General features: G+C 42.3%; 1 protein-coding gene across 6 annotated transcripts in view; it reads right to left on the reverse strand.

The window, feature by feature from the left end:
- The window catches only part of thsd7ba (thrombospondin, type I, domain containing 7Ba), a 953049-nt gene that overhangs the window by 426355 nt on the left and 499636 nt on the right, over positions 1-27058 (reverse strand). For all 6 annotated transcript variants that reach the window (XM_068035032.1, XM_068035036.1, XM_068035034.1 and 3 more), the window contains exons 9-11: positions 10004-10195; positions 4542-4776; positions 1077-1192 (exon numbers count right to left, since the gene is read on the reverse strand). In XM_068035032.1, coding sequence (XP_067891133.1) covers positions 1077-1192; positions 4542-4776; positions 10004-10195 — 543 coding nt within the window. The remainder of the gene's footprint in view (positions 1-1076; positions 1193-4541; positions 4777-10003; positions 10196-27058) is intronic.

Below are 27058 nucleotides of genomic sequence, written 5' to 3' on the forward strand. Positions count from 1 at the left end.
TCCAGTAGCATAGTCACTCTGCAGTACTTGTTAAAACTTCTATCCACAGCACTCTGTAACCGATTTCTGTGGCTTTCTGAAGTTCAAACTTAGATCGCCTGCAAGGAAATTCTTATCAGACTCAACATGGAGTCTTGATTGTGTAAATTGAAATTCACAGTAACCAGACATATCTTTTGAGACCTTTGAGGTGTTGTTACAGGATTGCAGTGTGATCACTTCTGTGGACCCATGCTGATCAATACTTTGAACACAAGCTCTGAGGCAATGTAAATTCAGCAGTTAAATTGGAAATGAGTGGAATGATTCCACTTCATTCTATGGAAGGTGAGCTTAAAGATAAGTCTCTAAGCTTGTTGATATTACTTTGCTCTGAGACATCCAGGGGACAACTGCCCCAAGTTTCACAGAGGTTCACTTCAATAGAAAACTTGGAAACAGACACAGCATAGCAGGAAGTCAATATTTCTCAGTGCTACAAGTTCAGTTATGACGTTTCTACTATAATCATCATCTGATGTACAAGCTTTCAATACCCCTTCAAGAGAAAGCCTAAATTTACAGAAGGACCCTCTTTAATGCACTATATGTTAAATGAGCTTGTCAATAACATATTCTTTAATTCACCAAAGATAGGAGTCCTACATAACAAAAAAAATGACAGATGGACCAGCATTGTCTGTCAGCTTATTAAATCACAGCCCTGTCAACGTTCTGTTGTATTAACTACGTGTATACCTTGGAGACAGTGAATTGCTCTTCGGCAAACAATTAACTTCCAGGTTTATGATGTATTCAAACAAGTTTTTGAAAATGCAAACCCAAAAAAAAGTCCATTATAGATGATATTTCTATCATGGTGAGCGAATAGAGATATATTCTGCAAAGTCTATGGTTTCATTATGTTTTCATTATTATTCAGCACTATGGCTTAGTAGAAAATAATTTCAGAAGATATGTGTTCTGGAAGGAGAAAATTCTTTCCCAAAAAACCCCAAATGTCCTTCAGATCATGAGTTTTAATGAGGTTGTTCCACTATTTCTCACTTCTGAGGCTAATTTCTCAAAGGAATTACCTTGCTGACATATGGTAGGGCAAGGTGTCCAATCACTGAAAGGGGTGACAATGCAGTCCTTTTTACATGGCAATAGGCACGGCCGAACAGTTTCAGGCCTGGTACTTTCAGGACACCTGGAAATGTTGGGAAAGAGGGAGAATCAAGAATTATTGTTACAAAGATTAGACAAAACAGAAGCGACAAACTTCACAATCATTTTTAGAGGATGATTTTTTTTTTTTAGGTAGGCTTATTTCCTGGACAGTCAATTTTTCAGGTTTTCAGAATGTGTTTCTTCTAAAATGTCAGCTGCTGATACAAATTAACATTGCATGTTAAGCATAAAACATTCTGGGTACACGCTCAGTAATGTGATGTAACTGCATCGCCAATCATTGCCTGACAATTGTCTGTGTAAAACTGGATGATATTTTACAAGGCATTTTACGAAACAACAGTGTTCCCATGTTTTGTAACTGCTAGAAGATGTTTACTTATCAACTTCGTTGCTCAACACCTTAAGAAGGATTACTTCTGGAGAAAGATCCATTTTTGCTTGTGGCAGTGACCAGTTTCACAACTTTTCTATTTGAATATTTAGCTCATCAAGATGAAGACAGGGACTGGGTAGACAAGGGCCTTTCACCACCCAGGACCAAATTATGGCATGAAAGTCCCCTCTGCTGAATGTAGAATACTTTTCTGAGAACTGAGCTAAGTAGATAGAGCATCACCATTGAGCAAAACCAAACACTGAACTCAGTTGAAATGCCCTTACTACAATTCTAATTGAAGTTAGCTGACTCAGCAGACCAGCAAACTAAGCTGGAAACTTGACTACTACACAGGATGAAACACTAACCCAGTGAATCATCATGAAAACAATAAGAGAAAATAGTTCTGATATGGATATAGACCGATTCATGGAAACTAGTTCCCTGCATCAATTCTCAACGTGATCTGTGGAACAATTTCTTCATTTCTTTCTTCAATCTCAAATTAAATGTATAGTTTTCCAATAGAAGTTTATACTCATTGTAGTCCTTTTTATTTAAACATTCATCTAAATGTTGGTCTCAGTCAGAAGTCAGACTTAAAACCACGTTTTCACTTATTGACATCAATTACATTTATTTAATTGAACAGAAGGTCTTGACGAAATTCAACTGCATTTATAAGCATTAATATGTTCTCTTTATTAGAAAGAAATGACAAGGATCTGAAAGCTGAACCTTGGTACCTCATTAGCATTGTACATTGTAATTATTATTCCTGATGTCTGCATATGGAAAACTCATCAGCATGATTAAAAGATTGGCCGTGACATTTTAATGTGTTGTCCATTAGCACTATTGTGTCATTATTAGCCTGTCATTGTGCTGATCTTTGTTTCTCCTCTTTACACATGACGAACCTGCTTCTGTTTTATGTGTCACAAAAGTAAAAGTTTTATGAGTTGAACTGAAAATATTCTAGGCTAATCTTTCAGAACACCCTTAACCTGATTTATTAATTGGTAAACATCACTGAACTTCTTCAATCAATTTTTATTAGCTTGATTAAAATGTGCACTTAAATAACACTATTAATCTTACTGCAGATGCTAGAAATCCAAAATAAAAACAGAAAATGCTAGAAATACTCAGCAGATCAGGCAGCATCAGTGGAGAGAAAAACAGAGTTAACATTTCAGATCATTGACCTTTCGTCGGAACTGCAAATAGTTAGAGATGTAACAAAGCAAGTAGAGTCAGAGAAATGGGGAGGGGTGAAATGAATACAAGGGAAAGTCTGTGATAGGGGGAAAGGCAGGAGAGATTAAATGACAAAAGGGATAATGGTGCAGGGCAAAAGGGATGGTAATGGGACAAGTAAAGAAACAAAAGATCGATCCATAGGAGGTGTAAATGGGAATAGCAGATTCATTACTAACAACTGCTGTCCAAAAAAATAGGGGCAGAAGTTATAATCTGAAATTATTGAACTCAGTGTTGAATCCAGAAGGCTGTAAACTGCCAAATCAAAAGATAAGGTGCTGTGTTTTGAGCTTCCATTGAGCTTCATTGGACACCATAAAAGAATGCAGTTGGCGTTTTTATAAGAAAACTGTCATGATAATGCTACATTTGAGTATCTATGGCAGGAGAGCAGCAATAAAGTAGGAAAAAAGCCAGTCGAAATTGAACAGCAATAGAACACAGAGAAAGTGCCTCTAAACAAGGACTGCATTTCAGAGAAGTGGCAATTAACAGCGACAAGGAAAAATAGCGAAGGTCACAGGGAAAGAATGAATGAGACAAGAGTGCATTTTATCAGATGTCAGTGCAGCTTTTCTCTGATCCAATTTATTTTAGATAGCTATACTGTTTTACTTTTTCTCTCATTCTTCACATTATCCCATCGTGTACACTTCTTGATCAGCACGGAAGGCAAATTACCTGTTCCCTCTTCTCTGTCAATGCTATTTGTAACAGGGCATAAAGATAGCATAGGTTGACTCACTTTTCTGATGTTCTTTTTCCCCCCCATGTTAAAGCACCTACATTTTCACTGTTCCAACAATCTTCTCAGCCTACATTTGGAAGTTATGCTATGAAGAACCTGAGTTGCAAACTCATGTTCTTTCCAAAAAAAACTGTATTAATGCATTAAAATACTAATGATGCTTCTACTTATTGAACATATATAAGGAGTGCCTTAAGGTAGACCTTCGAGCGTCATCTTTGTGCCCATTTTACAATAACCAATTTAGCAGGGCAGAAGCCTGCATCCAATCTGTCGAGACCTTATTTGGACGACCCTGATAGCTGCCTTGAACTGAGGCTCTTGCGCCCGTTTCTGATCCGGGCTCCTAAATGTATTGAGACTAGTCAGAGCTTGACTAATATTTTAGCATCTTCAGGTTCTTAAAGGGACTGCTGCAGGCCACTCAAAAAATGGCTCCAAAACTTCACTTAATTTTCTTTTTTGTGAGGTTGGAAGGGAATGAATGAAATTTGTTAAACTCCAACAGACAAGCTGTGTCAGAGCATCTGAATTATGATGATGAAGTCTAAGGACCAATTTAGTTCAGTCTGTAGGCCTTTCCATTCTGATGTGCTGTGTTTGGGATGCTAAACTGAGAAAAAGAGTGTAACAAAATGGGTTGGTCAGAGTGCACAGAAGCTACAAGTCATCACACAAGCTCAAGCAAGATTCAGGTTTCTGACTGAGGTCTTGCCTTATATAAGACAGGACGCGTGAGTACGTGCTATGAAAACATTGTTGTGAAGCAGGAACAACCTTTACCAACAGCAAACTCAGTAAGTTTAAAGAGGAACAAAGAAAGAACAAAGAAAATTACAGCACAGGAACAGGCCCTTCGGCCCTCACTTAGTGTTTTGCACAGAGCATGAATCTAAACAACAGATAAGACCATGCAAGAATTATTTACTTTATTAATACTTTAACTAAATTCTTACTTTGAAAAGTAAATATTAATACCTTTTGGGAGTAACATGTCCAACTTTGCTTTTCATGCAAAGGACCTGTCGAGTCTGCATGCCCACGGAACAGGTGGCCTCACCATTCCAACTGACTGTAGCATTGAGGGCCATCACTAATGTATCTTCAGTGCAAGGACCCCATGGTGATGTATCCCAATAAAACACTGTGCAGCCATGTTCATTACAAGATCGCCATTCTTGCAAAGCTCGGCTACTAGGACATGGCTTTCCACCTAGGATATAAAGAAACCTTTAACTCTCCCAGATATGATATGTAATTTGATAACAATATTTCACTGGATATCAGTCTTTTTTAAAATTTTGAGCACAACATTTATAAACATTACATTTACATTCATGTTGATTTCCTATTAAATATAAGTTACTGCCGTGTTTTTTTTTGCTTCCTTTTATATATATCTGCTCAAAGACGACCATATTTCGTAGAATCATCTTGTGAAACAAAAACCTCATAGTAACCCATCTGTAGGTTAAAGGTGTGCATTTATGTCCACTATCAGCGACTTGCAGATCCACATTAAAATGGGCCATTATTAAGTCAAACAAATTACAGATGCACATTTAAATACCCTGTCAAGTTATGGATGCATATTTAGAAAGACCATTAAACATATCTACAGATAATTTGTTAAATACCCTGTAACAATTTGTGTGTAATTAATTTTCAAATGTAATTTCAATTAAATAGGCCAATAAGTTGTGATTGTGTGGAACGATAACTCTTTAACAAGTTTACAAAGTTGTATATGTGTGGTTTAATGGTTCATCAACAGAATACAAGTGTTTGTTTAGTAACCCAATAACTGTTATGTGGTTGAATAATGCATAAACAGGTTGCAGGGTATCCTAAAGTCCTACGGATGGCCTACACATGCCCCAGGTTAAAAAAATACAAATTCATTCAATTACAGGTGGAAATTTGTCCTTCTGTTGTTGATAACTTTTATTACACATGCATTACTCCTATTTTCAGTCACAGCTGTTGGTGACTAACAGCAGTGAAAATAAGGCTGATGCAAAACATACTAAGATATAATCCAGACCTTGATTCAAGTTGCACTGCTGTTATTACAAATATTAGGCTTGACCTTAAGTTGGCAGGGTTACTCAGCACAACACTGTGCCGTTTGATGAAAGTTGGTGCCAAAGCAGCTGCCTCACTGAAAATGGCTTCAGTTGGTTACTTTTAGAAAAGGAATAATGCGCTCTGGTGAACAGCAGCATTCTAAAGAGGTTAGAGTTAAGGCACATTTGAGCAGAGGAGAAGGAGAATTTTTTCAACCATTTGGCCATAATATTCCTGACCTGAGAAAATCTGAGCCAGGCAGCTATTGGATGCCCAAAGTGAAAGTTCAATTTTCAAACAATGACAGATGTCCCTTATCTTAAAAAGCAAGAAAAAAAAACATTGAAAGACTTCATAATTCACCTGCCCATGTACTGCTTGCAAATTATATGTTTTTCACACTTGCGAAGCAACTTAGTAAAGCATTTCAATCAGTACAATGTTTTCTATTGCCCTCAGTGTGTATGACATAGATTCAGAAATGACTCTGAACTCATTGCTGCTACAAGGTAAGAAATGTTTCATCCCAACTATCATTGTCCTTCATTTTAACGAATAACCAGGCACAAAAAAAAAATCTTTAAAAAGCAATATTGTTATTGCAAGGAACTCTTGCTAGCTGTTTTTGAAAACATCATATTGTGCTAAGCAGCCTGCTAGGAAAGCATGATAACATTACCCTTACACGCAAAAGACTGATTGGATTAGGGAGCCTCATTATAAAAGAAAACCACTCATGCAGTCAGAACAATTGTTCTCTGACAAGAATATGTGGGACCAAGTGGGAAAGCAACGGCTGGTATTTTGTCTTCAAGAAAAAAAGCAGCGGCTTTGTCGGTGATGGATGATGTACTGACAGTGGTGCCAACAGAAAATCTGTTGCATACTCTTCACAGTGGCAAAGGAAAAATATAACCATGTAAAATGGCAGCCCAGCATTCTGATTTGTGATGATTCAAATTCAGTAAGTGATCTGCATGCTTGAAAGGTTTTGTGCTCATGTTTCAGATTCATTTATTTTTGCTTGCTCAAAGCCTGCAGAAATGCACAGGTCACAGCTTTCTGTTTGCAGTCAAAAGTAAAGCAGACAATTCTGGTTACTATGGAAGGTACCCGACCAATATCCATGGCGACATTTTCCCTTTCCCATAATTCACTTTCATCAGTTAGATATTATCACACTCAAGAAAAGCCTGGACAATTTTTCTCTTCCTCAATCCAAGAGTGCGGACACTCCTATAAAATCCATACCACCAGCCAGACTGAGATCAATTAACACCACAGATTGGGGATAGAATGTGGGGCTCTTTTGGTCTGCATGGCTCAACTACTCACTGAGCCATTGTAGGAGACCAAGTTTAATTTTGTTACTTCTTTCATTCATCATTATGCAATTTGAATCTTGGGTAGAAACCACTAGAAATAATTTTTTCCCCTATGAATTATTCTTCACCGCCATAAAAGATTTTATTTCCAAACCCAATACAAGCACCATCACTTCCAGACATTCATTTATAGTGAATTATTGTACAGGATTCTTCAGCCAAGCAAACACTTAAATCCAAAATCCTCAATGTGTGGGCTGAATTCATAAGACTGTATATTCATTATAATTCAGTGCATAATTTTCTAGTTATGTACTAACACCTTTTCCTGTATTATTGCCCCCTTCCTGTCCTGTTTCATAATTGTCCCTTGTTTTATTTAAATCATATAACCCTTATCCAATCACGTAACATAAGGACTACTGTTGTCATCAAAGGACTGGCATTACAGATAATTGCAAACAATGGCAGGCTCCAGTGCCTTACCAGATGTTACAGTATTGTAATTACTTGCAAGTACAAAAATAGCCTAACCACTATATCAACCAACAGTCGGGTTAGAAAGAGCTATGAGCTGTGATGGAGTTGAAGTTTCACATGATGTTTGTTCTGATGGTTTATAATTTCAGCTGAGGCCCTTGGTTGCAATTTGTTCCAATCCAACTGTTTATTTTATATTTTATAGTTACAGGGATCAGTGACACAGGTTACTGACAAACTAGAAATGCTGAATAAAATAGAATTAAAGAAGAATAGTAGCTGAAGCCATGCTATTGTGTATCTATAAAAACTTACTTCAGTTCAGAACATTCAAACAAAAAGCAAGGGGGAAATGGACAAAACAATTACATAACTATCCACTGATTAGACAGAAAAATTATCAAAGATAAATATTAATACATGTAATCTGCATATGTCCATAGGGGACTGTCACGGAACAGAAATGATATGGAATGGCCAGATTTTAGTTTACTGCTATAATTTGAGGCTTGTATTTTCTTCCATGATTAGTGCCCGCTTCCCTGCTTTTTAAAACACTTTGAGATTCTCTTTTACCTAAGGAATATAAGCACTTGTCACATCTTGGTTTTCTATATTCAAATGTTCAATATCTAACACAGTGATGCTCATCTAACCGGCAATGTGGAAAATTGCCCAGGTATGTCCTGTGCACAAAAAGCAGGTCAAGTCCAACCCGGCCAATTACCGCCCCATCAGTCTACTCTCAATCATCAGTAAAGCGATGAAAGGTGTCATCAACAGTGCCATCAAGCAGCACTTACTTAGCAATAACCTGCTTAGTGATGTTCAGTTAGGGTTCCGCCAGGGCCACTCAGCTCCTGACCTCATTACAGCCTTAGTTCAAACATGGACAAAAAAAGCTGAACTCAAGAGGTGAGGTGAGAGTGACTGCCCTTGACATCAAGGCAGCATTTGACCGAGTATGGCATCAAGGAGCCCTAGCAAAACTGAGGTCAATGGGAATCAGGGGGAAAATTCTCTGCTGGTTGGAGTCATACCTAACGCAAAGGAAGATGATTGCGGTTGTTGGAGGTTAATCATCTGAGCTCCAGGACATCACTGCAGGAGTTCCTCAGGGTAGTGTCCTAGGCCCAACCATCTTCAGCTGCTTCATCAATGACCTTCCTTTAATCATAAGGCCAGAAGTGGGGATGTTCACTGATGATTGCACAATGTTCAGCACCATTCACGACTCCTCAGATACTGAAGCAGTCTGTGTAGAAATGCAGCAAGTCCTGGACAATATCCAGGCTTGGGCTGATAAGTGGCACATAACATTTGCGCCACACAAGTGCCAGGCAATGACCATCTCCAACAAGAGAGAATCTAACCATCTCCCCTTGACATTCAATGGCATTACCATCGCTGAAACCCTCACTATCAAATCCTAGAGGCTACTATTGACCAGAAACTGAACTGGAGTAGCCATATAAATACCGTGGCGACAAGAGCAGGTCAGAGGTTAGGAATCCTGCTGCAAATACCTGATCTCCTGACTCCCCAAAGCATGTTCACCATCTACAAGGCACAAGTCAGGAATGTGATAGAATACTCTCCACTTGCCTGGATGGGTGCAACTCCAACAACACTCAAGAAGCTCAACACCATCCAGGACAAAGCAGCCCTCTTGATTGGCACCCCAACCTCAAACAAACATTCACTCCCTCCACCACCGACGCACAGTGCCAGCAGTGTGTACTATCTACAAGATGCACTGCAGTAATGCACCAAGGCTCCTTAGAAAGCACCTTCCAAACCTGCGACTTCTACCAACTAGAAGGACAAGGGCAGCAAATGCATGGGAAAGCCATCATCTGCAAGTTCCCCTCCAAGTCACACACCATCCTGACTTGGAACTATATCGCCGTTCCTTCACTGTCACTGGGTCAAAATCCTGGAACTCCCTTCCTAACAGCACTGTGGGTGTACCTACCTCACATGGACTGCAGCGGTTCAAGAAGGCAGCTCACCACCACCTTCTCAAGGGCAATTAGGGATGGGCAATAAATGGTGGCCTAGCCAGCGACACCCACATCCCACGAATGAATTAAAAAAAATTGTGCTTATCTGACTTTAACTGGCAAATGCTATCACAGTGATAGCCTACATCACACAATGTTATTCATTATTAAGAAAGCATTGTAGTCAGGCGTTGCTAATGTACAATAAAGTCCTGAAAGAAAAAATGGAATCCATTTGCACGACAGGAAATGGTGGCAGACCATGAATCTGTAAGTTCTTTCAATGATCAAAAGAGCTTATTTAAACAGCATTATCTTCAGATAGATGCTTCCTATTTGAAAATCACTTGAAATATTTCCCAGATAGCATTGTAGTCACTGGTTACCATTTTATTGGCTCTTGTCAATAACAGCAGCTTAGGTGATCTTATTACCAGTTTTTGACTTTGCTGTCCTCTACAGAGGATAACAGTGAGACTTTAATGCCACAATTATAACTGGATCCCATTCACAGTGAGAGGTGCTCCTAGAAAGTTGCTAATGCTCGGAACATAGACACTCTTACCTTCTCCAGCTAATGCGATAATGGTTCTGGTTCTGCTTTGCCTGCCCTCTGCATTTTTGCTGGAACATGAGCGTGAACAAACTGACCACTCTGACCATTCACTTAGAACACAGTCAGTAGGACAGGGCACCTCGCACGTACCGCGACTGGGAAGATAGGACTCTCCACACAGCTCATCTAATGTTACCTCACCTGCAAAACACAAACAGGAAAATCCTTAAATTAACATGATGCTGCTCACCCTTCTTAATTGGGTTAATTTGGCATAGAAACATAGGAACAAGAATAGGCCATTCTGCCCCTTGATTCTGTTCTGCCATTCAATTTTGATTATGGCAGATCTGTATTTACCCACTTTTGATTCATATCCCTAGATGCTTTTACCTTACAAAAATCTGGAACTCAAGAATATAAGAAATAGGAGCAGGAGTAGACCCAATGGCCTGTCGAGCCTGCTCCCCCATTCAATATGATCGTGGCTAATCTTAGGCTCCACTTTCCCACCTGCTCGCCATATCCCTTGATTCCCAGCCTTAAATGTATGCAACGACGAAGCATCCATCACACTATTGATCTCAGTCTTTTAAATCATAACTGACCTAGCATCAATCGCCTTTTTGGAGAGAAATTTCCAGATTTCCACTACCTTTTGTGTGAAAAGGTGCTTCCTGATTTCACTCCTAATTGGTGTAGCTCAAATTTTAATACTATGCTGTCCCTTTGTCGATTCTCCAAGCAGAGGAAATAATCTTTCTTTATCAACCCTATCGAATCCATTAATTATATTAAATATCTTGATTAGATCACCGCTCAACCTTCTAAATTTGAGGGATTACAACACAAGCTTATGTTATTTGTCCTCATAATATAACCTTTTAAGCCCCAGTATCGTTCTATTGAAACTGTGCTATACCCCTTCCAAGGCCAATATATCTTTCCCGAGGATCCACCCAGGATCACAGGTATCTCCGAGAAATACAACGCTCCTCGGACTGCTACTCTCGCCGCATCCTGAGAGCCACACTCAGTGCTGTGCGCCGCCACATGCACACACTGGACCTCTCTCTCCAGCAGCACCGTCTCACCTTATCTCAAAGCTGTTCTACTCCACAGTTTCATCTCATCTTACGTCTCATCCGATGCATTAACAAAAAACTTTTTTTCTTCCTTTCAGGTGTTAAGGAACGCAAGCTCCAGCAGCTGATGGGGACTAATGCCCCTCCAGATCCTCCTTCCGCTTCACTACCCTCTGACCCCACCCCTTCTGATCTGACCCCTTGCCGTGTATTCACTATACCCCCTGACCTCCCCCTCTCTGATGCTGAGCGTTCTGTACTCAGCAAAGGTCTCAGTTTTATCCCCTTACACCCCCACCTCAATGAATTTCGCGCTCGGCATGACGTTGAGCTCTTCTTCTGTCGCCTCCGCCTCCGGGCTCACTTCTTCGACCAGGAGTCCTCCCCCCGACCAGCAGACCCATTCACCCGCCTCCAGCATTCTCCCTCTACCTGGACCCCTCCCCCTGGCCTCTTACCCGCTCTTGATCTCTTCATTGAAAACTGTCGGCGAGACATTGGTCATCTCAATTTCTCTGCCCCCCTCACTCACTCTAACCTGTCCCCCTCTGAACTTGAGGCACTCCGTTCTCTCAGGTCTAACCCCGACTTGGTTATCAAACCTGCAGACAAGGGTGGTGCTGTTGTTGTATGGTGTACCGACCTCTACCTTGCAGAAGCTCAACGCCAACTCACAGACACCTCTTCCTACCTCCCTCTGGACCATGACCCCACCACCGAACATCAAGCCACCGTCCAAAGGACTGTCACTGACCTCATCTCCTCTGGAGATCTTCCCTCTACAGCTTCCAACCTCATAGTCCCACAACCCCGGACAGCCCGCTTCTACCTCCTTCCCAAAATCCACAAACGGGACTGTCCTGGCAGACCCATTGTGTCAGCCTGCTCCTGCCCCACTGAACTTATTTCTTCCTATCTAGACTCTATCATTTCTCCGCTGGTCCAGTCTCTTCCCACCTACATCCGTGATTCTTCTGACGCCCTACGTCATTTTGACAATTTCCAGTTTCCTGGTCCCAACCGCTTCCTCTTCACTATGGACGTCCAATCGCTCTACACCTCCATCCCCCACCAGGATGGTTTGAGGGCTCTCCGCTTCTTCCTGGAACAGAGGCCCAACCAGTCCCCATCCACCACCACCCTCCTCTGCCTGGCTGAACTTGTTCTCACATTGAACAACTTCTCCTTCAACTCCACGCACTTCCTTCAAGTAAAAGGTGTCGCTATGGGTACCCGCATGGGTCCTAGTTATGCCTGTCTTTTTGTGGGATATGTCGAGCATTCCTTGTTCCAGTTCTACTCAGGCCCCTCCCCCAACTCTTTTTCCGGTACATTGATGACTGTATCGGTGCCGTTTCCTGCTCCGGCCCTGAACTAGAAAACTTTATCAACTTTGCTTCCAATTTCCACCCTTCTCTCACCTTTACATGGTCCATCTCTGACACTTCCCTTCCCTTCCTCGACTTCTCTGTCTCCATCTCTGGGGATAGGTTGTCTACCAACATCCATTATAAGCCCACCGACTCCCACAGCTACCTCAACTACATTTCTTCACACCCTACCTCCTGTAAGGACTCCATTCCATTCTCCCAGTTTCTCCGTCTCCGACGCATCTGCTCTGATGATGCTACCTTCCATGACGGTGCTTCTGATATGACCTTTTTCCTCAACCGAGGATTTCCCCCCACTGTGGTTGACAGGGCCCTCAACCTTGTCCGACCCATTCCCCGCACCTCTACCCTCACCCCTTCCCCTCCCTCCCAGAACCGTGACAGGGTTTTCCTTGTCCTCACTTTTCATCCCACCAGCCTCCATATCCAAAGGATCATCCTCCGCCATTTTCGCCACCTCCAGCGTGATGCCACTACCAGTCGCATCTTCCCCTCCCTTCCCCTGTCAGCATTCCGAAGGGATCGTTCCCTCCGCGACACCCTGGTCCACTCCTCCATTACCCCCACCACCTCGTCCCCGTCCCAGGGCACCTTCCCCTGCAATCGCAGGAGGTGTAATACCTGCCCATTTACCTCCTCTCTCCTCACTATCCCAGGCCCCAAACACTCCTTTCAGGTGAAGCAGCGATTTACTTGTACTTCTTTCAATGTAGTATACTGTATTCGCTGCTCACAGTGTGGTCTCCTCTACATTGGGGAGACCAAGCGAAGACTGGGTGACCGCTTTGCGGAACATCTCCGCTCAGTCCGCAAGCAGGACCCTGAGCTTCCGGTTGCTTGCCATTTCAACACTCCCCCCTGCTCTCATGCTCACATCTCTGTCCTGGGATTGCTGCAGTGTTCCAGTGAACATCAACGCAAGCTCGAGGAACAGCATCTCATCTACCGATTAGGCACACTACAGCCTGCCGGACTGAACATTGAGTTCAATAATTTCAGAGCATAACAGCCCCCCCATTTTACTTTCATTTTTAGTTATTTTTTCTTCCTTGTTTTTACATTCTTTTTTACATTTTTTACAATCTTTTTTTTGCATTTATTTCATTTCATCTTAGTTTGTTCAGTTTGCTTACCCACTGTTTTTTTCAGGTTTGCACTTGCTGCTGTTCAATAATCAGTGTATTAACACCTAATCTGTACTAATGCTTTGTCTTTCAACACACCATTAACGTATTGTTTGCCTTTGCTCCGTGACCTTTTGGTCAGCTATGTGGCCTGGTCCAATCTACACCTTCTCCTTTGTTATCTCTTGCCCCATCCCCACCTCACTTGCTTATAATCTGTGACTTTTCTAATATTTGTCAGTTCCGAAGAAGGGTCACTGACCCGAAACGTTAACACTGCTTCTCTTTCCACAGATGCTGCCAGACCTGCTAAGTGATTCCAGCATTTCTTGTTTTTATTTCAGATTTCCAGCAACAGCAGTATTTTGCTTTTATATCTTTCCTGAGGTTCAGTGCCCAAAATTGAACGTAGTACTCCAGCTGGAATTTGTATAACAGAAGTATCACTCCTCCCTTTTGAATTCCAGCTCCCTTAAAATTATATGAAGATATACAAAGATAATAATTACTGTAGCAAATGTTTAACAATATTGGCTGTTGAGAATAATATGACTGTTATTACAACACTAGTTTAATCATCATACATCACCCAACTTCAAAAAAAGGATTTAAAAAAGGACAAAAGTGCCATCTATATAATAGCTTGTCATATTCTTCTTGGGCTCCGTTGATTGTTGGTATGTGCACAAGGACAGCAATAGCAACATCTCACAAATAGCAACAAAACAAATGATCAGTTAATCTATTTTTTGGGGGGAATGTTGGCTTGGACACTTCTGAATAATGTCTACTACTTCAAGAAGTGCCTTGGGATATTTAACATCCGCTTAAACAGCATAGACATGCCCTTAGTTTAACATCTTGTTTGAAGAACAGCACGTTTGTCAATACATCAATCCCAGTGCCGCCCTGGAATATTAACGAAGTTAAAGCACTGAAGTCCTGAAGTGGAGCTTAAACCCACAAGCTTTTGATCCAAAGGCAAGAGTGCAACCATCTGAGTCAAGCCAGCATGCTAGTATTAGTTAAATATGTTACTTAAAAGGTGGAAAGGAACTAACAATGTGCTACCTAATCACTCATATCAATATAAAGTAAACACATTCTAAATTTTGCTATTGGCCATTTATTTCATCAGTTGCTGTAGGCCATCTTATTCCTGAGGTCCTTCCTGCTTTTTATCCTATTGATTTCATAAAATTAGTATCTTAACAAATGGATCCAGTGCAAAACGTTCCACTGGTAGGATTCCAGCCTGGTCACTGAATCAGAATTCAAAATTTTCATGGACAAGTTCTCAAACCTTTGAATCCAATTGGCTTCCAATTTCTTAACAGTGCAATACAATATGCATCAGTAGCTGGACCTAATTGGATTGGATAATTATCACACCCGGGATATTCTGACCACTGGTGTTAAAAGTAATGCCATTTGGAAAATTCAGGTTGATAGCTCTGCAATGATTAGAGTAAAACCTAAATGAGGCAACAGGTTACACATTGTGTGAAAACACATTGAGTGTAATTTTCACTTTGGGTGACTAAGTCAGGAGGGATGTGCAACAAGCAGCCGAGTTGATACTGCATATTTTACAGCTTCATCCAAAGTCAAAATTACCACCATTCACTTTTGATTCTGTACAGTGTCCAATCAGTTGTCTGAAGTGCAAATTCAAAGCTTTAAGAGGGAGAGATGGGCCAGTGGGTAAACTGAGCCAGACCCTGCAGTGCAGCATTCTAGCTTTTAAGAAAGACCTATCTCCCTGCAGTGTCCTCTTCTGGCAAGCAGTTGCTGAGTTCGCCCTCCCAAATCTTAGCACTCTCCTGATTGACTTCTGGGAAAATATTATTCTTAAAGGTTTACTGTTACTCCTAACATGAAGTGGATTTCCACTTGCTCGGTCTCAACTGCTGACTCAGAACTGTAATAGGAATATCAGCAACTGGAGAACTGAAGGGAGTCTTTAGTTTGGAATCTGATGGCATGTAGGCAATCACGAGCTGCAAGATTACTGTGGATTACAGAAAAGTACCAAGTACCTCCTGAATTAATTTTAGATTTAGTTGATGCTACATTACCGAATATGGTCAATTTCAGCCTTTTTTATGTTTGTGCCAAGGGTAACCATAGGTTCCTTTCTTTCAGGCACTCGGTCTGTTTTCAGCTTAAGCTCTGCTGGGGCCTGTGGGTTTTCTGACTCTTATCTTTGGAATACAGAACTGATGAATGGCCTGAGTACCACTTACCCATTCCAGAACCAGATTCTGTGTTGCAAGTCAGGAATTCCTGTCTGCACAAAGACCAATCTTAAAACAAAGCAGCAAAAGGCAGGAGAAAACTCTAAAGTGCTGCAGTTTAGTCCCTGGGAAAAAAGATGGGTGGGGAGGGGGAATGTAGTGGGTGTTGTTGCTTTGCTGAAGGATCTATTAGCTACATTAACAGAGCCGGGCAATGATGAAACCATCAAGTCCTATTGTTCTTGGCACCAGGCAGTCTCCAAGTAATTTCCTTCTGCATCAACAACTGTGGGGGAGGGGAATGGGGGTGACCTTGGCAGGGTGAATGAGAGACAGCCAATTTTGCTAGAAATGTTTGGCCTTTTTTTATAATCTTTCATTTATTATCTTTCATATTTTCAATGATTTCCCTCACAGCAGGTGGACTCTGACTCCTCTCTACAACTCTCACTGTCAGCACAGCTAAAATCAGAAACTCGCCACATCATGAACCATGGGCATAAAACCATGTCCTGCCATCTGTGACACTGTAGCCCAAGTTAAAAGAGTGGGAGAAAGTGTGGACAAAAAGTACGTACCAGGAACTAAAGGAGAGACAGAGCAGATAATCTTCCGCACACTGATCAAGAGAAATAAATCAGAATCTAATTTAAGTGAGGAAGAAATATACATATTTTACAGCATGGAAGCAATATTAAAGAGTTTTAAATATAGAATAGCAAGTGGTGAGAGTAGTGTTGTGGGAAAGATAATTCACTGGGATGGGCAATAAATAAAAAAAGGTTATTCAATTGGTCTCACTCATATCCTTGATATGGACAGACATCTGCAAGAGCAGCATCACACCTGGGCCAAGACTGCATAACTCCACACTCAAAATGTTTTACAAGACATCCAGAGAAAATAGCAACTCAAAAGTCTGGCACTCTGTTCCTGTCTATACCAGTAAGTTTAAATCCTGTAAACCTATGAAGCTTATAAACAGAATGTTGTTATTTGAACAGGGAGCATGCTATGAATCTGGTTCGCAATCAGCTCCTCTTAAGGTTTGCCTGCAGAAACTGGGGGAAAAAAATGAGGATTCATCCGGATTGAAGAACTGAAACATTTTTGAAAGTTGCAAGGGGTACACAGTTAGCAAAGAGTTAAGGTGCACGATGTTTAGTTCTCTAACCAGTTCAACAGTGGCTATGAAAGATGGAAAACTATGAGCTGAATTTTTGGGCCCACCAGAGGCTAAAATGGAAGTGAGTAGGGCCCAACAACACCGGCACCGGCCAGTTTGTCGGTTTGGAGACACCCTTCTCAGTGCTGGCACTGTTCACCTGGCAATGGAGAGTGGGACAACGATCCCATATGTTTCCCGCTTGAGGTCAATTAACATTATTAAAGAGCTCATTATGAGCTCAATAAAGGGGGAGGTTGAAATTTTCACAGGATACCTGGGTCACATGCACTGTCTGTTGCTGGTCAGCTGAAGGGAGGTGGGTACAGAGTGGGAAGCCAGTCATTGCCGCCCCAGCGAATTACCTCAGCCCCATAAGAGGGTCAGTGGGGCAAAGGAAGTGTAGGTGGTGGAAAGAGTGGGCAGTCAATATGCGAGCATTGAACAGGGTTATCACCTGGCATTTTGGGGGCAGAAGAGCAGGGGCAAGATTGCCGATCACCTGTCTAAAAGGATGGCTGGAGCTGGCAATGAGGCACAATTGTCAGATTTTGGACCCAGTGGCAATAAGGAGCAACATTCTCCACAGGAAAAGCGGAACCCCGAGCAGCACGAGGGCATGCAAGAAGAAAGAGGAGCAGGAAGTCAATGGAGGCCATAGCCTCAACACATGATCTACTGCCAAAACTGGAGCTACTTGGAAATGACCGAGACCCAGTGCCACAGGACACTGTGACTCTACAGCCAGGTGGTCACAGACATCTGTAACCTTGTTGCTGCAGACCTTGCACTTTGCAGCACTGGTCTCCACGCCCTGCTAGTGGCCATCAACTTCTTCACTTCTAGCTCTTTCCAAGGATCAGCTGCAGACCTTAGTGCCATTTTGCAAATGGCAGCACACCACTGCATCTTGCAGGTCACTGATACCCTCTTTGCCAGAGCTAGACAGTACATTCATTTTACAGCAAATGAAGCCTCACAGGCACAGAGGTCAGTGCATTTCAGCACCATCACTGGATTGCACCAGGTGCAGGGCATCATCAAGTGTACCCATGAGGCCATCAAGGCACCCAGTGACCATCCATTCAAATTCATCAACAGGAAGGGCTTCCATTCCCTCAATGTTCAGCTTACAACAAGAGCTTCCTCCATGCGTGCGCTCATTTTCCTGGCAGCTGCCATGATTTCTTCATCCTCCGCCAGTCCAGGCTGCCTCAGAGCTTCACTCCAACTCCCAAAGTCTGTGGATGGATCCTAGAGGACAGAATATCCTTTGAAGAGATGGCTACTGATCCCTCTGCGGGAGCCCCAGACAGAGGCACAGAGGCAATACAACCAATGCCACTTGCTCACCAGGGCAACCATTGAGCAGGCCCATCAGGCTTCTGAAGATGTTGTTCCAGTGCCTGGACCAGTCAGGTGGCACCCTCCAATACCCTCCTGCAGGGGTCTCGGTCACTACGGTGGTTTGCTGCGTACTCCATAACATGGCCCATCAGAGAAGAGTGGACTTTGAAGACGTTGAAGCTCTGGAAGGAGCGAGCTCATCAAGGGAAGATCAGGAGCAGGAGATGAGAGAGGAAGAGGAAGTGGAGGCAGAGGGAGATGCCGCTGAACAGAGAGATGCCCCGGCTGCACAAAGAGGTGACTGGGTATGGCTCGGGGCACGAAAGATTCATGAGGATGCCATGAATGTCGAGGATCTGCTGATTCAGGAAGATGTAAACTGAGCCCCTCTGACCCAGGTTGAAGGGCATGGCATGGAAGGGAGTCTGAGATACCTGTGCTAACACATGCATGGAAGATGCCATCTGGAACATCTAATTACTTACTGCCAATGAAGGAAGCAGATCTGCCTAGTGGCTTTGCCCTCACTGTGGAGGATCCAGTTATTTCTTTCATCACCTCATACCACATTTCCTGCCACGGCAGCAATAAAAGGAGTCCCAAGTGTGTGACTTAAAATGTCATCAATTATACAGTGCAAAGAGAGGAAAACAGTAGACAGTAAGAACACACTCTCGTGACCCATTTCGTACTCTGCGCTCTGCCACCCTCTGCTCCCCTTGTGGCCTCAGAGGAGGTGGAGGGAGCCTGCTCGCTCATCACAGCACGCAGCTGAGATGCATGTGGCAGTCATCTTCATTGTGGAGGTGCCTGTGGGGGTATCTCCAGAGGCTGCTGAACCTGCAACATTGCAGGGAGAGCCTCCATCACTTGGTCATGCTGCACAGATGGTCCCTCTATCAGAGGTGCCAAGGAGGCCGAGGATGATGAGGGCATCCGTGAGGGGTGGCACCCTCATCCTCCTCCTGGGGCACAGCTGACATCCCCTCCAAAGATCTCTGTGCCACCAGCGCCGCTGACCAGTCCATGCTACACAGTATCTCATGGATGTCAAAAGTTGTGTCTGGAAGGCTGTGAAATGTGCACGATCAAAAGATAAAGTCCTGTTCCTCAAGCTTCCATTAAGCTTCATTAAAACAGTTTCGGAGGTCAAGGGCAGAGAGGTCAGAGTGGGAGTTGGAGAATTAAAATTACAGATGCTGGAAGCCCAGGGTTGTGCTTGCCCCACGGAACTGATTCCTATCTTGACTCTATTTTTTTCTCCCCTTGTCCAGTCTCTTCCCATTTAGTTCACAACTCTTCCAACACCTTCCGCCACTTTAATCATTTTCAGTTTCCTAGCTGTAACCGTCTCCTTTTCACTATGAACATTCAATCCCTCTACATCCCTCACAGCTTGAGGGCTCTCCGTTTCTTCCTTGAATGGTGCTTCCACCACCACCCTCCTCCACCTGGCTGACCTTGTTCTTACATCTTGAGCAAGTTCTCAATTGACTCCACTCACTTCCTCCAAATAAAAGGTGTTGCTAGGGAACCTCTATGGGTCCTAGCTATGCCTGTCTTTTCACCCTATTGTTGATAAGGATCTTGACCGGGCCAATTTCATTTCCCGCACTTCTGCTCTCACTCCTTTCTCTGCTTCCCAGAATCACAAGGGTTTCCCTTGTTCTCACCTTCCACCCCATTTTTTCAGACAGCAGCTGTTGGAGATGATCCTGCTATTGCCCTTCATGCCTCCCCTGGACCCATCTTTTGTTTCCTATCCCATTACCACCCCTTTTGTCATTTAACCTCTCCTGCCTTCCACTTTATCACAGACCTTCCCTTTTGTTCTTTCCTCCCACTTTCCCTGCCTCTTTTATTGCTTAAAAGCTGTTACATCTCTAACTTTTTCCAGTTCTGATGAAAAGTCATCGACCTCAAATGGTAACTTTTTTTCTTTCTTCATAGATACCTAGCCTGCTGACTATTTCCAGCATTTTCTGTTTTAATTTCAGCTGATTCAGAAACTGGAGACTGCAAGATGGAAAAAAAAATCATTCATCATTTCAGTATCTGATGTCTTTATTCATTCCAGGCAACAGACTTCAATTGGATTTCAGCCAAGCCTTGATTAAAATACAGAATACTTTTAATGATAATCAAGGCTTATGCTGAAGTGTCTTAAGTGTTTGAGTAAGATTGGACCGTCTGCTGTTTTGCTGCAGGATTTAAAATCCATTACAAGATCCGAATTAAATAATACGAACAGATTATGAATTTCGAGCACTGTTGCTCTTAAAAGGACAATGGGGCATAAGTCAATATCCAACAAATGAGGTGCTGTTTAACTTCAGAATCTATATTTACCTCATTAATAGTTTATATTCTTATAAAACAAACAGGAATGTAATCTATTGTTATCAAAGCACACACAGATTGCAATGTTTCATTTTTGAAGCTAAGTCGAACTATTAGAATAAGGTAACAAAAGGATGAGATAGACTGGCTGAATGGCCTCCCTCATCTGTATTTCTCTTTGTATATAAACAATCAATAAGCGTTCTGTAATTGTAATTTAATCAGATAATAAAATTACAAGCTACTAAGTAAGTTTACACAATTTATTTTTTCTCTTTCCCCCATAAGAAATATGTTCTCATTCAATGGTTGGAACACTACAAAGTCCTTGCTGCCCATTGATGAGTTCACCAAGAGGAACACTTGAGTTATGTGGGGAAGGAAGCAGATTTTTTTCCTTCTCCCGATGATCTTTATTTATTTATTTATTTTTATTTAGAGATACAGCACTGAAACAGGCCCTTCGAGTCTGTGCCGACCAACAACCACCCATTTATACCAACCCTGTACTAATCCCATATTCCCTACCACTTACCTACACTAGGGGTAATTTACAATGGCCAATTTACCGACCAACCTGCAAGTCTTTGGCTGTGGGAGGAAACCGGAGCACCTGGCGAAAACCCACGCAGTCACAGGGAGAACTTGCAAACTCTGCACACACAGTACCCAGAATCGAACCTGGGTCCCTGGAGCTGTGAGGCTGCGGTGCTAACCAATGCGCCACTGTGCCGCCCAAAAAATGCTAACCAGGCCTGAGTCTGCTTAGCTTCCAAGATCAGACGAGATCGGGCGTTTTCAGACTAGTATGGCTGTCGGCCATGAAGCTAAACAAAGCTGACTGATTTCATATACTCAAGGAACACCAAGTACAAACATCAATACAGATTGACATTCAAATAGGTTTCCTGACTTCTTGTCACCACAAATTGCATTTATATAACACCTTTTAACATAGAAAGTGCAATAAGAAGTAGACAAAAAGCAATTGCAAAATTGTTGGGAGAAGTGACCAAAAATAAGTCAAAAAGACAGGGTTAAGGACGCTTTTAGAAGTGGAGAAAGACGTAGCAGGGTGCAGGAGCTCTGGGAGGAAGTTCCAAAGAGTAGGGTCTGGCTAGGAGTAAACTCTGCTCTTAATAGTGGAGCAGAGATGTGGCAGGGTGTGCAACAGACGAGAGTCAGTGCACTGAAGAGCACACCCGTGGATATAGAATTTGGGAGCTGGGGAGGAGGGATGTTCCAGGAATAAAAGTTACAACAATATCATTCATTGGGTCATTCCACGTTGAACTAATCTTCTTGTCACAATCTCTCCCCAAAACCATACTCAATATGTAACACTATATCTCATTTTCTACAGACGGGTTGATCTTGTCAAATTAAATTAACTTAATCTGAAATGTTGGCTAATCATGAAGAATTACAAATTCAGTACATTTATGGATCTAGCAGCTTTATCAAATTGTTCTAACCACAAACAGGCACAGGGAATAATTAGTGCACTGCATATGAAGGTCTGCGTGATCTTTGGCTATAAATTCAATAATAAAAGTTTTCTGGATCATTACTAGGGTTATATGTTGGCAGATATCTTTATTCTATTCCTGGATTCTATCAAACATTTGATTAATTATAGACAAATTGATATCAAAAATGTAACTAATGATGAAATTAGATATGAAATAAAAACCAATACATTGAGAGACAAATGGTTGGCAGTGTCTGCATGTCAAAAGAAATCTATTTTGAGATCCCGTTGTGCTAGAGTAGCATGTTAAGTGCACCAGCCATAAAGGATATTGCTTCAAATATAAGGGTGCTGATATTTAGGGGGAGGAAGTGGGGGAGACATTTAGGGGCGAGGAAACCTGGAAATACAGGAACAGCGGGACCTCATTTGAATCTTTCTCCATTTCACACCCGGCAGCTGGCCAGATTGAAAGGTTAGCGAACTGTGGGATTGGCACAGTGGCGCAGTGGTTAGCACCGCAGCCTCACAGCTCCAGCGACCCGGGTTCAATTCTGGGTACTGCCTGTGTGGAGTTTGCAAGTTCTCCCTGTGTCTGCGTGGGTAGGTGGTAGGGGAATATAGAGACACGTGAGGATGTGGTAGGAATGTGGGATCAGTGTAGGATTAGTATAAATGGGTGGTTAATGATTGGCACAGACTCGGTGGGCCGAAGGGCCTGTTTCAGTGCTGTATCTCTAAATCTAAAAATCAAATCAAGACCTGCGGTAAAAGGCCAGCCAGGTATTGGAGAGGAGAGGGAAAAAGAGGAGTGAGAGACAAAACACTAAGCCAGGCAGGGAGAAAGAAATCGCGGGGGATAGAAATCACCTGGGAAAAAGATTGTGGGAGATGATTGCGGGTCAGCATTGAATCACGGAGAGCTGATGTTTGGTTCGCGGGGCAAGGCTGGAATTCAGATCGCAATGGAGTGGCAAATCACAGCTGGCAACCTTGGGGGGCTGTGGAAAGTTGGGGGATGAGGGGAAGCATGCATCCTTGCCCAAAGCAGTACCTGCTCAAGCCGGCAGTATTCAACTCCTTTTAGCTGCCATTAAATCAGCATGGCTGCTAAAATCTAAGACACACAGCCCAATTTAAATACTAAACTTTCTGACCCACCTCTCAAGAGCATGTTACTCGCCTGACCCCCAGCCCACCTCTGTTAAACCAGAGGTCGATACATTCCCAGCAGGTTGATGTCAGTTTTTCCATCTTTAAGAGTTTAAACCCTTTCCCATGCTTCCCATGGGGTTAAAAATGCACCCCCTCCATGATATCTGAGGTTTTCTTGCCCAGATATTACAAAGCCAATTTCAAAAAAAGTAATTTGAAAAACACAAAAACAATCTCATCATTCATAGCCCAGAATTTAATTTATAGAAATAAAAAACTCCAATATTTCTCTTTGCGGCATAATCATGCTGCTAAATCTAGCTGGGGCATTTTAAAACTCGTAGCTCTTCAGTTTTATTTTTAGTTTTGATGTAGATCCATTACCTGAAATAACACTAGGAAGATAGAATATTCCAACTATAAATTATAAGCAACTCCCACTAATTCAGAAGGGAAATATAAGAAAACCAATTAACCGGAATCAACAGGAACTGAAAGAGTAATTGCACAAACTCCTCAGGAAAGGATATGGCTATCATAGAACAAAGCCAAGATTTGGATCAACTTAGTTTTCACAAGTGGAGAATTAGCTTTACCTTACAAGTTAACAGTTCTGAATTTTAACCTCAAAATTGTAGCCGACGGGCAAGTCCTACATTTTTGTTGAGATTATCGAGATGTCAGCAAAATCTTGGAATTTGACTCTGATTTTTCATTTGGAATAATGGGGAGCTTGTCAGCGCTCACTCTTATTAGTGAGTAAATTGAATAGCAATTTCCGGCATCCGCACGTGCACAATTAAACACAGAAATCCAGAAGTCCCTGTCCAATTTGCCCTGCTCCTCCAAAATCTTTGCTACACCATACCTTACCAAGCGATTCAGTATTAAATTACATGTAGGGTATGCAGTTACTGTACTTACCCACTAGGTACCCACTAAACACACCAGAAAAAGTTAGGGCTTGACCATTCAAGTGTCAGTAAAATTTTAATGGCATGTTAAGTTCTAATTACTGTCAAACAACTTCGCTGGCACTGAAAATTTAATTTTACAAGTGTGGAGACTCATTCAAATATTAATTATTGTTGGCAATTTTTACAAAATTAAAAATTCAAATACCTTTAACTTTTTATGTCTTTTTTATCTCTCTCACTCTTAATCCCAACTTTCTTTCCCTCTCTTTATTTTGCTTTCCGTACATGATTTTACATTTAATTAAATATTCTAACTTACACTTCTGATTTAGACTCTGTGGGTGGAATTTTCCCAGGCTGTTGGAGGTGGGGAGGCCGTAAATTTGGCATAAAAAAGCATTGGGCTGGTTTGGCAACGTTGTCCCTCCTCCAGACACTTTTCCGGTGGATGTGATGCACGTGTAGACAGCAACCCATCCATCAGTGGTGGGAAGCCAATTAAGGTAATTTTGGAGGCATTAGTAGACATTTTTGGAAGGCTATGGAATTTGCCAGGGACGCACAGGACCCCTGCCCACAGGAGGTGAGAGCAGGAGCTCAGAGTGCCATGAGATTCATATGTAATAATCACTTTAAAGGCAAAATTGGCAACCTTCAGGACATCAGCAGGCAAATGCTTGTCATCTGCAGACCGATCCACCAAATAGTGCTGAACGTGAGGAACTGGCTTAAGATTCCATCAGCAGTACACCATCTCGTGCCACCCTCTCGTTCTCCATGCACCTCAGCAGCACACTGCAGTCACAGCGGCTGTGCCAGCCGCCCTTCACTTTGGCCGCTCCATTTGGCTTGCCCGCATCCTTACGCCACCTGCCGTCCCTAATTGGCTTAATTGGCCTCGTCTGGGAAGATCGTACCTGATGTCCCACAGTGCATATGTCTGGATAAATGGCCCGGAAATCAGGCCAATATCAGGCTAGCAACTCAAACTGGAAAATTCAGCCCTGTGTGTCTCAGTAAGGATTCTTCAAACTGATTGGTTGAAAAGACACACTGTTTGTTTGCCCTGCTCACGTAGGTCCCAGAGCCCCTGTGGAAGATGTGGCACTTTTTCAGACACCTGATGACCATATATTGCCACACAAAAGCCCACAAAAAGATCGTGGGTAGCTGCAAGTTTCATGAATGGTAAGTGCTATTCGTTTGCCACTGATCATAAAATCCAGACCATTATGGTTAACATTAAAACTTATACATAATGATAAATGTAGTGTCAATCTTGCTGTGGTAAATATCAAAATCTTATCAGTCAAGAACACATCAATACCAGGTGTGACTTAAAATAAAATACTGACTTTCCAATAACCTTCTGTAACACTGCATGAGTATTTCATGACTATTAACAAACAACTTCAATTATTTTTTCCAAACTTGTTCTAATGTTTGTTAATACAAGTGCATGAATCCTCAGAGTAGTTAGGCAGAGGTGAAGAGTCCATTTATGCTTTCTCTCTAGAGTACACCTCTTTTTTACTGCTCTATATTTTTGCTAAAATTAGCTAAGCAAGGAATATCGGCCTAAAGAGAATAACATCTCTAATAGCATCTTAGAATGTCCCAAAGTGCTTCACAAACAATTCATTACTTTTTGAAGTGCAGACATATTACTGCACGTAAGCACCACACTTTACTTCATATCCAAGTGTGTAGTGGGGTTAGAACTTCCAATCTTCTAAGTAAGAGGTAAGAGAGTTAATAGCAGAGCAAAGCAAACACTTAAAGATTGCGTCCAGGGCTAAATGTTCAGAAGATGAACAGCTTTTAACTGTAACAATGACACAGGGAGTCAAGCTCAGATAAATAAGCAGGAATTGCATGCGATTATTTAAACTATTTTTTTCACTTTTGCCACATTATATTTAACAATGCCATTGGGGACACCGAGATGTGATACTTAACTTTAGAAATGTGATACTTAACTTTTAGAAATAGCTAACTGGACCAGCCACATAAATGCTGTGTCTGGTGGAGCAGGTCAGAGGCTGTGTTTTCTGGAGTAACTCACCTCCCGACTCCCCAAAATCTCTCCACCACCTACGCAGCACAGTGGCACAGTGGTTAGCAGCCTCACAGCTCCAGTGACCTGGGTTCAATTCTGGGTACTGCCTGTGTGGAGTATGCAAGTTCTCCCTGTGTCTGCGTGGGTTTTCGCCGGGTGCTCCGGTTTCCTCCCACAGCCAAAGACTTGCAGGTTGGTAGGTAAATTGGCCATTATAAATTGCCCCTAGTATAGGTAGGTGGTAGGGGAATATAGGGACAGGTGGGAATGTGGTAGGAATATGGGATTAGTGTAGGATTAGTATAAATGGGTGGTTGATGGTCGGCACAGACTTGGTGGGCCGAAGGGCCTGTTTCAGTGCTGTATCTCGAAATAAATAAATAAATAAGACACGTCAGGGGCGTGATAGAATACTCTCCACTTTCCTGCAATAGCACGCAAAAAAGCTCAACACCACCCAGAACAAAGCAGCCCACTTGATTGGCAACCCAACCACCATCTTAATACTCCACTCCCTCCACCACCAACACAGCACTGTGGCTACAGTATGTACTGTCTGCAGGATGCACTGCAGTAACTCAACTAGGTTTCTTTAACAGCACCTCTCAAACCCACAACCTCAACCAATTAGAAGAAAAAGGGCAGCAGATGCATGGAACCATCATCACCCTCAAGTCCCTCTCCGAGTCGCACACACGTCCATCTTGGGACATACATCACTGTTCATTCATGTTGCTGGGTTAAAATCCTTGAACTCCCTACCTAACAGCACA

Source organism: Heterodontus francisci, chromosome 7 (genome assembly GCF_036365525.1).
Source record: "Heterodontus francisci isolate sHetFra1 chromosome 7, sHetFra1.hap1, whole genome shotgun sequence".
Classification (NCBI taxonomy): Eukaryota; Metazoa; Chordata; class Chondrichthyes; order Heterodontiformes; family Heterodontidae; genus Heterodontus; species Heterodontus francisci.